The 10,966-nt window shown below is 49.6% G+C and overlaps 1 protein-coding gene across 11 annotated transcripts in view; it reads left to right on the top strand.

Moving 5' to 3' along the window:
- The first annotated feature begins 6 nt into the window (after positions 1–6).
- The window catches only part of TLE3 (transducin like enhancer of split 3), a 45,746-nt gene continuing 34,786 nt past the window's right edge, over positions 7–10,966 (top strand). For all 11 annotated transcript variants that reach the window (XM_015597732.1, XM_006922675.2, XM_006922670.2 and 8 more), the window contains exons 1-4: positions 7–107; positions 676–776; positions 1,259–1,322; positions 2,351–2,395. In XM_015597732.1, the coding sequence (XP_015453218.1) occupies positions 84–107; positions 676–776; positions 1,259–1,322; positions 2,351–2,395 (234 nt within the window). In that variant the 5' untranslated portion in view covers positions 7–83. The remainder of the gene's footprint in view (positions 108–675; positions 777–1,258; positions 1,323–2,350; positions 2,396–10,966) is intronic.

The following is a 10,966-nucleotide window of genomic DNA, read 5'->3' on the forward strand; positions in this document are numbered from 1 at the left end:
GGCTTGGCTCCCCCCTCCCCCGCACCTCCCCGGCCCGGGCTCTCGGCTCTTCCACGCTCTCGGAATCACGACCCCTCCCTGCCATGTATCCGCAAGGCAGACATCCGGTGAGTAATTGCAACTCGGTTTATTTAAGCATCTGTCATGGCAGGGTGAACGAGGCAGTTTATCTGGCACCTCCATTTTGCTTGTTGCTACCTTTATGGAGTGTGTGTGTGTGTGTGTGTGTGTGTGTGTGTGTGTCCGCGCGCGCGCGTGCGCGCTCACACAAAGGGGATGGGGATGGGGGGGCGCCGTTGAGAGAGGAGGTTCATTCCGCCTGAGTGGCATGGGGGGGCCTGCCTGTGTTCCCGGGGACCTGTTTGTTTTCACGCTGCCTCCCGCTCCCTCGCCTAAGTCTCCCAACTCTGCTTTGTGTCTCCCCCGCCCCCATCTTACTTGGGAATGGGATCTCCGTGAAAACCCGCGGCCAATTGAAAGGGATTGGGACGCTCCCACCCCCCCGTCCCATCTGGGACCTGAGTAACTTGCTGGGAAGGTTCTGGGCTGTGAGGGTGGCTTCTCCGATGGAGCGGGGGCGAGAGGAGGCCAGGGGCAGCCCCAGAGGGGCGCGGGCCGCTAGGAGCCCTGTCTGACGCCCCCGCGCCTTCCCTGTCTTGCCCTCGCGGGCTCCAGGCTCCCCATCAACCCGGGCAGCCTGGATTTAAATTCACGGTGGCTGAGTCTTGTGACAGGATCAAAGACGAATTCCAGTTCCTGCAAGCTCAATATCACAGGTAAGGCCGTTGGGGGCCGCCCCAGGGCTGGCGGGGAGGAAGCCTTCCCCCCGCGACTTTTGCCAACCCCCGCGGGGACGGAGGGGGCTCCCGACCCCGGGGCGGCGGGGCAGCCGGGCCTCCGCCCTTTGTTTCCCCTTTCTGAGCGCGGTCCCTTAACCCTTCGCTGTCTGCAGCCTCCTGGCTCCCCGCTGGGTCCGCGGGCTCCACCCCCGCTCCCAGGTGCGGGGGTCGGAGTCATGGGCGGGTTCAATCTGGGTTCTGGGGGTCCCGTCCCCTTGCGGCCCGGATCAGTGTTCTTAATCGGCCGCGGGAAGTTTCTAGTTCTTTCACTCCCCCTCTGCCCCGAAGCTGCGAGGTAATGGGGTACCTTGGGGGGTGTTGGGGAAGTGGAAGAGTGGCTTTCAGAGGCCTTCGGGTTGGGGCCAAGGCGGGGGGCTGTGCAGGCCCCAGGCCTGAGTTGGCTCCTCCTGCCCTCGCAGCCTCAAAGTGGAGTACGACAAACTGGCGAACGAGAAGACGGAGATGCAGCGCCATTATGTGATGGTGAGAGGCGGCGAGGGGCGGGCGGCGACCCCGCCGGGGCGCGGCGCGGTGCGGGGCCCGGCAGACTGGAGCCAGATTCCCCCCAGGGCCTGCCGCAGGGCAGCCCTGGGAGCCGGTGGAATCTGAGTGTGACCTCGGAGCCTTCCCAGCCTCCTTCAGCTGGCCACTTGGAGGAGGGCGGGTGAGAGGAAGGGCAGCAAGAGAAACCCAAACCCCAGAATACGCTTCTGTGCTGAGAAACCCAAACACAGAATACACTTCTGCGCTACCTTTGTGTGTCCCCTTAGTTTGTATTTTGAAGGTTTCCCAGAAGGCTTCTTGCCCTATCTTGGCGAGTAGGACAGGACTGGATTAGCCCACATCAGGATTGGATAAAAATCTCCCTTGGAGCCCTCCAGGGAGTGTTTGGAAACTTCGCAGCCCTGGGATCCAGCCAGAGTGGGCCATAATAAGCCTTACCCTCTATGCTTTTCCTTCCCCAGGCATTTTTGAGAGTGGAGGAGCCTTTTAAAGCCTTCATTGCCCTCTCAGAGATTCCCCATCTGAGAATCTCGTCAGCCTTGGGGCAGTAGATGGCCAGTCTCTCTCTTTCCCCGTGTCTGTTCCAGGGAGTTTACCTCTTCCATCTGTGAGAGGGCATGGAAGGCACTTAAGTGGCTCCCTGCACTGCTTTACACATAAGAGGCCTTCGACACATTGCTAAATAACTCTCAGAGGACAAGAGGGTCCCAGTGTACACATGATTCCCTGTTGAACCCGAACCTTGTATAAACAGGGTATATGGCAAATTCAGTGCTTGTGGGAGGGAGAGCCCAACTCTGCTGACTACTGTATGTATAATATTCTGTTGCTAACAGCACTCACTCGTCAGCTCTTTAAACCCTGTATTGTTGGCTGTGGGGTTTGATTTAAATTTCTAGGAAATATATCATAAAAGTATGATTTGATCAAAACCTTCCTAAAAGCTGATATAGAAAAATGGAGAGATTTCTGTGTGGTCTGTTAATGGCAGTTCTTTTCACTTTTAGTACTATGAAATGTCCTATGGCTTGAACATTGAAATGCACAAGCAGGTAAGTGCTTTTCTCATTAAAAAAATGTATCTAACTTTTAAGAACTTGTATAACACGTGGTTCCTTATGGCCTCTCCTATTTGAAAACGAGCCTAGTTCTTCTGTTTCTCCTATTTCTTGAAGAGTAAAAAGATCCTTTCCTTTAAATGCAGGGTCTGAGGCTTTGCTAATTTTTTGGATGTTGAGCTTTCAGCATTCAAGTTTGTGATATTTGTCGTGGTCTCGGATTTTGGTGGAAGGTAAAGGAGCAAAGGAAAAGTTGTACCTTTAGGATCTGCTTTAGAACTTCTGAAACTCAGAGGTGGCTGGCTGCTTTTATCTGTTTTAATATAAAATTCTCAAGAGGAAATGCAGTAGGGTGTGTGTGTGTGTGTACACACAAAAATGTGATGTTCTGCCTTGATAAGATTAAACTTCAAGAGTCTTAAAAGCCAAGCGGAGCTGTCAAAACTTAAGGGAACAAGCCACTAACTGCTTAAAAATGTAAAGCTGGAATGAAATAGAACTCTAATGCTTTGCATTTATGAGGGAGCTTTCTCATCTCTTTCTTAATTTAAAGGCAGCTACATTCCCATTGTACAGAGAAGGAAGGTGAACAGGAGAGGTGAAGTAACTTGCCCAGGGGCAGCCTGGCCAGGACTTTAGATGGCTGAGAGTTGAGCTTACCTTTGAAATCCTGAAGTCAAACCAGTTTAGCTAGTGTGGTATTACTTGATGGATATGTAAACTACCTCATGTTGTCACTCTTCTAATAACAGTATCCCTCAAACCTAGCAAATACAAATACTCTTTATCTGGGTGCATATCAGTAAGTAGTTCTCTCGGGTGCTAGGCTGGGCTGTGGGAGAGGCCTGTTTGTGTATTTGTGTTCTGAGGAGAGGCTGCCTATAATTTGGCTTGGCCAGCGATTAGAGTTGGCACGTATAAATGGCGTATAAATGGCACAGGCCTGTTGTTCTTTTAACAATCGGTGTTCTTGAAATCTCAGAAGGCTGTTGACTCATGCTAGCCTTTGGTGACCGTGACTTGAATGAATTTTCTGCTGTAAATTAACAGTCGTTTACAAGGTTTCAATTTTACTCTTTCAGAGGGCAGGACCCAGGGCAGGTGAGAAGGGCAGGTGACCTCTGGAATGCTCATAGATTCCTGTCTGCTCCAGTGGCTTCTACAGAGCCTGTGAATCTGTAGTTCCCTTTCCTTTCTCGGAGGGAGCCCCAGTTTTGGGTGAAGGGCAGCCAGAAAGGGGCGTGAGTTTACTGAGCAATTGAGAAGCCAGCTTGTGGCTTCCCGGGGGATTAACTCTTTAGGAAGGCTCATGAAGGCCACCAGGTTTTTTTCTTGACTCACAGAAATCATAAACAGATAGCGCTTTGTATGTAAATACGTTTGTCCTTGGAGGAATGGTTTTGTCCAACTTCAGGTGGAACAGACTTGGTCTGTCTTGTGCACTAAGAATACACGAAATGAAACTGGGGTCCTAGGTGTTAAGGACCATGGAGTAGTGTTATGCAAGGTGCTGTCTCCTCCCTTTCTCCACCCCCCCCCTTTTTTTTTCCTTAGCGTTTAGTATCTTGGGTGTGTTTAAAGAGGGTAATTGCACCCAGGTTTAAAATTTATAGCAGCAGTTATTCTGAGAGCTTCATAATTAAGGTATAATATGTCGTTGCATGTTGAGGTCTGAATGGGTGGTGTTCTTCCCTGTGTCTGTGAGTGAATGGTTCTTTGGCACAAGAATCTACCTTGGCTGGCGGAACAAAGCTGTTCCCAGAGTCCTTGGGACACTGAACTCGTGAAGAGTTAACCACCTTAATGCATTTGGTGGTGGGGTTTGCATAAAGAACAGCTGTGTGCATCTGGGGCTTCTGGCCATTCCCCAAACAGGGTTCTCAGGGAGAGAATGCCTGAGGTTTGGCTACATCGGCTCTCGTAATCCTCTCAGCTGTCAGAGGCATATAGATGGATTCTCTGTCCCTATTTTATAGGTGAGGAAACAGAGACTTCAGAAGCACCAAGAGGGCAGAGCTGGGACTCAAATCTGGGCCCCTGGATTCCAACCTGGGTGCTTCGCCCTCCTTGCCTCCCCTTTGCCTTTTAGCTTCAGTTTCCATTTGCTTCCCAGCATGCTGCGCCTTTGCAGGGTTTATGGCAATCTCCGAGTTGGGTGAAATCGCCCTGTGGCTATGTAGGAACAAAGAGGCAAGGAGGTGAAGAAACCTCGGGCTGAGAAGTGCAATCCTGACCTAATGGGGCCAGCCACTCCCGCTTGCCAGCTTTCTGCAGAAAAAAACCCAGCCACTAATTGTAGTGTGGGTCTTGGGTGCATATGGCTGATGGTGGTTAGGCCTGAGCAAACAAGTTTATCAGCTGACCTGTTTAGCGGTTGACTGGTGTTTTATCTGCACACACAATCAAGTGACTGGAGTGCCTGAATTATTCATGCAGTGTCCTGCCCTCTAGACTTGACTGTTCGTGTGATTACATCTGCCTGGAACAAACAGGCTGGATTCTTCATCTTTAAGCTCAGGGTGGGGGTGGGGATTGTCTGTACTTTTTTATATAATAGATGCTCTCTAGAAGTAGCACCTTGAGAAGTGTGGCGGTCCTCAGCCTGCTCTCACACATACCACACACTCTTACCACCACCACCATGGGAAATGCCTATTAATTGGGAACCACAGGTTCTGCCAAATGAGCCCGAGTACTGACGGTTGATGAGGTACATTCGGCCCATTTTTATTTTACTGAGAGATTACATTGTGGCTGGCTCTTCTCTGGCCTGTTTCTCAGTCTCCCTCTCATTTTTTTTCCAAGCTGTCAAACCCCAGAGAAGTAATAAATGGTTTCTCCTCCTACTCCTCTACCTCCCTCCCTAATTATGGTAAAGCTAAGATTACAGAATCATGGGCCTGGCCCAAGACTTCAAGAGGTCACTCACCTCCTCCAAGCCTTTGCTCCCAGGCAGAATGTCAAGGGTGATTCAGCAAGGCCAAGGAGACGATGATGGCCAACCAGCTCATCAGTTCCCATCTTGTTCCTACGGAGGCTTTGCAATGTCAGCCACAAATCACAAAGCTACTTAGAAACAAGCGTGCCAGAGCAGCTGCAGTGCCTTGGGCTTGAGGCCCTGACGCTGGGAGACACTGGTTCAGACCACTTTTCACCTTACTCCAGTGAGCACTGAGGGTTTGAAAGAGGACTGGAGGCTTTTCAATTTGGAGGCAGCCTCATGCCAACACTACATGGTGTCTGGAAACTAAGCAACCCTACCTCTAAGTTTCCTTTCTCATCTACACCTTTCAAGTTACAGATGAGGAAACTGAGGTTCCAAAGGGGGAGCTGATGCGTTCAGAATCATCCAGTCCTTTGTTAGCAGTAGAGCTGCTACTGCAGCCTTTCCTTCCAATCCCAGATCTAATAGCACTCTGTGTCTTTAATTACTGTTGCTTCTTTCTGTGTTGTTATCTCACAAACCTGGCTACACCAAAGTCCAAAGTACCCCACTTCAGGTTGTATAAACCATATCAGCTGAACCCTCTTTGTCCATGGTCCTATTCCAAATTGCCAGCTATTTGCACAATTAATGATTTAAGGTACATAATGACACAAGAATGCATAACCAGCAATCCCAGAGGTAAGGTTCCCAGGTGAGGTAAAGTGGTAAAACCTGTGAACTTTTTACTGGGAGATATAGAAAGCTGTGAGGGTGGGCATGAACACTGGGCTGAGAAAGAGATGGAAAATCTCCATTTGTCACCTCCCTTCTTGGGGTCCCCTCACCTGAGTAATAAAGGGCTTGGGTTGAAAGATCTGTGGTACTCAGCTTGAGGTTCTGTGACCATCGTTAAGGTGTGGGTGGCCAGAGGGAGCTAGCACGTGGTGAGGTTTCAATGACCCTGCCCAGGAGTTGAGTCTGTCTTGGTGGGAGGAAGGTGGCACCACTCTCAAAGTTGAAGGGGACTCGGATCCTTATACTAGGGTTATGCCTGTTAGTGTGGTATCTGCGTTGAGCTAAGAAGAAATCTGAATATAATTTTTTAGCCACAGTCCTGGCATCTAAGAACCCCTCTGTACCCTGGTTTCTACTTGGCTTTTCCTGCCTTGCCACTCTTCCTCTAGTCACACAGTTCCTCTTGCTGTACTGCGTCCCTGCCTCACTCAGCCTTGGGCTCGGCTGAGCTTGAAGCTCCCTTCACCCTGACCTGCCCACCCTAGAGGAGGCCCTGCCATCCCTCAAGACTGCCTTCCACTCGGCCTTCTCTGGCCCCCATTCTTTGTTGCCGATGGTGTTATATAGTGTGTGGGGTGTGGTGCTTCTCTGGGTCTTTTCCTTCTTCTCATACATTGATCACTGAAATGACCTGGGAGATAGGCAAATGTTCCCTTGTCCTCACTTTACCCATCAAGGAAATTGTGCCTGAGTGGGAACCTGGCTCCTAATGTAAGACTCTTTCCGTGGACTCTGGCCCAGGCGTTTCCAAGGGCATAGAGTTCTTCTTTCTCTCTCTGGATTCCTTCTACCTCACCTTGTTTAGGAAGAGTATAGTCTATGTCAGAGACCCTTCATTTACATCTTGTCTTGGGAGTGAGTCAGTCAAGGAATGAATTCCCTTTTTCTTCCTGTACAGGAAAATGTTTTTCTATTCCATTTGCTGTACAAACTCCTGGGACGCCAGGAGCAAAAAGCTGATCAAGACCAAATCTCAGTGGGTTTTCCCCTATGATCTGGCATGGGCGATATCTTTTCTCACACTTCATTACTTCATTTTTATAGTTATGGAGGAAAGCCCTCTGCTGAGGTCTCATGCGGGCAGTTAGCACATAGTAGGTGCTCAGTAAACCCCCCCCCCCCCCTTTACTCAGAGGGTGGAATTCTCATTGCCTGAGCCCTATGAGTAGGAAGTGGAGGTTTTAATTGTGGCCTGGCCTCTGGCTCTGCAGGCATCCTCCTACAGCTCAGCATCCAGTTTCTTCATCAGTCAAATGAGGGGGTTGGCTTCATTCCCAAAACGGTGATTAGGGGCCTGGGATGTGCTTGCTGGGTGTAGGCTGGGGCTGGTGAACGAGACACCCCTCTGCTAGGGAGTCAGGCATCTAAATAAGTCATTGCAATGCAGTGAGGTAAGTGCTAATATGGCCGAGTGACACAGGAAGAGCACCCAGGACAGAACAGAACGGCTTATTCTTCTTGGGAAAGGGGAGCCGGGTAGGAGAACACTGCACCCAAGGGCTGTTACATGAGCTGTGTCTTAGAGGGAGGGCGGGGGTTTATTAGACAGAAGCTGGCATGGGAGGCTCCTCCTGGGGTGGCAACAGCTCGTGGAAAGGCAGTGAGTGTGTTCCGGAAGCCACAAGTCCACAAGTCTTAGGAATGGAGCTGAGGGGGGCTCCACTTGGGGACTGAGGTGAGGTGGTGACATTTTGCAGCAAAATGATCTCCAGGGCCTCTCTGCTCTCACACTCCTGACTCTGTGGCTCCTGCGTGCTCGTCTGGCTCTCTAGGGCTGGCCCGAATCCATCTGCCTGGGTGGGGGTGGGGGAACGCGCCTGTGTCCCCCACCGTAATAAGCTGGTTTGAACTTTATTTCCTAATATGGCATCGTCTCCTTTCTCATATTGGTAATTCTGTAATGACGGGTTGTGACCTGCCCCTCCCCCATATTTAATTCTCATCAGCCCAGCTCTCCACTTTGCTATTAATGATAGCAGCCAGCAAAATAGCTTTCAACATGCCATTGACAGTCTGGTTTAAGAGCGCACTTGAAGTAGTGCTAGACAGCTGAAAGCACCCATAATTGTGTACCAGAGTGAGAACTGCATGCTCAAGGGCCTTGTTTTTATATGCTTAAAGGGACAATATCTTGTTTTCAACAAATGCTCTCTGAGACTCATAGCCAAGATGCTTTCTTCCCTTCTCTCTTTGCTTTTCTCTCTCGGCTGTTTCCTTTCTTTCTCCTGCCTTTCAAAGTAGATGTTCCCCCTCAAGTTGAGAGAAACTTCCGAGAAGAGAAGGGGAAGTTTCCTACCTTCACAAATGTAAAGATGATTGAATCCCTGGGTTTGTTGCTTTGAGGCATCCTTCATTTCAGACAGCAAACTCCAGGGGTCAGTGCCTCCCCCAGGGTGGTTAGGACCTGGCATTTCTCAGGAGGTAATAAAGAGGGAGTCAAAATTCTCACCAACATTGATTTCGAGTTCTTTTGTTTGCTGAGGAAGTTGCACAGTCAGCATGAGGGTGAGACAGGCAGGCGTCCTAGCTGTCACTGAATGTTTAGGCAGAGGCCACCTTTGTGGGGGCTGTGGGGGAGGGGGCCTCCTGTTGAAGAGTCTGATCAGGGACCTCTAAGCTCCTTTCAGATCAGATTCCAGGAGGCTGTTCTTGTGCAGAGGCCTTTCTGGAAACGTGAGGGTGGGTGTGGCAGGGTTTTATATTCTCAAGTGGCGGCTTATCCAGGCTTGGGGGTTACCCAGGGGTCCCATTTACTCAGCCCTGAAGATTTTGCCTGAGAACAAATTCCTCCCTCCCCTTTATCCCAGCCAGCTTCATTACTTTAAAGATACAACAACCTTTTGGGAAGAGGTTTCCTTCATCCACCAAAGCTTCCCTTTACCAGTTGCATCCTTTGAAAGGTGAAGAAAGAGCCATGTTACCAACACTGGGAAAGACCAGTAGTGGGGCTGAGAGGCCAGGCAAGTCCTTCTGGGTCTGGAGTCTGGGCTCTGACCATTTCTGCTCTCCGAGGTGGGCTGTTCTTGGCAAAGGCTACGAGCATGGATGGGCTTGGCTTGTGTGTCTGAGGTTGTCTTTTATTTACTCACTATGTGAGTGATAGAAATGAGGGTCAAGGATCCTGGGGTAGCTATAACCATCACCACAACCACCACGACTGAATAATTCCAGGAGAAGGCCTTTATTGAGGATAAAGAATTTGTAAGTTTTGATCTTCTAAATATCATAGATTATAATAATATAGCCGTGTTTCTGAAGCACTTATTTACAAAGCAGATTAGACATTTTCATTTTAGAAACCTAAAATGTTAGGCATTTGGTTCCAGGACAAGCAAACATTAGGATGAAAGCATCAGCATGGTGTGAAAGGCCTGGGGTTTGAAGCTTACCCGCATACTTCCAGGACACTACGGGGTTATGTTCTTAAGTTTGGGCTGGTGGGAGCAGGGTGAGGAGTGGAGTGTGGATTGACAGGGCTGTGAGTTCCCTGGCGGACAAGACTGTTTTATATTCACGGAAGCCCCTGAGTCTTACATGTGCCTTAGCCCACACTTGGATGCATAGCGAGCATTTTGCAGGGAACTAGGGTAGGGTTACGTTCCAATTTGGGCTTTTCCCTGACCCTGTATACCATTATGGACTTTCTGGGAAGGAAAGAAGGCTTTCTTGTGTTTCTGAGAGAGGCCTGTCAGCTGTAAAAGTTGTGATTGTAGAAAGAAATGTGTCATAAGCCTTTATTTTAAAGTGTCTTTAATATAGTTTAATCGTTTTTTTTTCCACCTCACATAATGGACAGTTTTAAGTGTGAGAGGGGAAGAAAGTGGAGGTGAGGAAAGAGATAGCTAGGAGGAGAGGTGATAAAGGAGAGATATGGAGGAATAGGAATGGGGAGAGATGGGTAAAACATGCTGAGGTTGGATTACAAGAAGGAACCGAGTAGCAGGAAGGTGAGGGTCAATGGCTTGGAGGTAGATGAGTAAACTATACTCGTCATGCCTTGGCTGTCTATTTAGGCATGGAGTTCAAAGTGTTATGGCCTTATTGCCCTTTTAAATCTTTGATAATCATTGTTCACAGCTCTTCAGCTGTTTTTCTTTTTTTAAATTCTGGATGAAAACTACTAGCCCAATGGGAGAAGTTCCTTTTTAGTTTGCAGTGGAAGGCTACATCTTCCCTCAAATGCAGCAAGAGTTCTTTCCACCATACTGGGCAATAAGATATACATTTGGGTATATCTTATTACCCAAAAGAGTGCTGGGAACACCAAGAGCAACTTATGGCTGGGGAAGGAGACTCTTACTTTCTGGTTGGCCTAGAAGGCTTTGGTTTAGACTCCTGCACCACCCAGCCAGTGTGCAGTTGAAGGGTTGGCGGAAGAGGCCTTCCACCCACTCCCCAAATGCTTCCCTGAGGAGAGCCCTCAACAGGTCTGTCCTGACTCTGAATCTGAAACTGATAGTCCTATCGGGAATGCTTTGTGAGCCAGTGGTGATTTCTGTTGGGGAAGAGCAAGGCAGTTCAGTGTAGACTAGTGGACAAGGTGTAAAGGTCAATCTTAGGGTGGTGGTGGGGTACAGGAACTGTCAGACTTCTTGTCTGAGGAGACATAGGGCAGACTCAGTGGGCCCTGGAGAAGTCACGAGTGACACCTAGAGTGAGGGACTAAATGGCCTGGTGGGCATAGAATGAGGGCAAGATTGGGCAGATGGAGGCGGTTAGCTGGCCAGGACCGACTGGTCAGTGCGTGCCTTTCCTCTGAGCTCCCTCACCAGTGGAGAGGCTGCAGTCCTGTTCTTGCTTTGCCTAAGAGCAGCTTGCTTTGCCTAAGAGCAGGAGTCCTAGGG

Source organism: Pteropus alecto, unplaced genomic scaffold (genome assembly GCF_000325575.1).
Source record: "Pteropus alecto unplaced genomic scaffold, ASM32557v1 scaffold38, whole genome shotgun sequence".
NCBI lineage: Eukaryota > Metazoa > Chordata > Mammalia > Chiroptera > Pteropodidae > Pteropus > Pteropus alecto.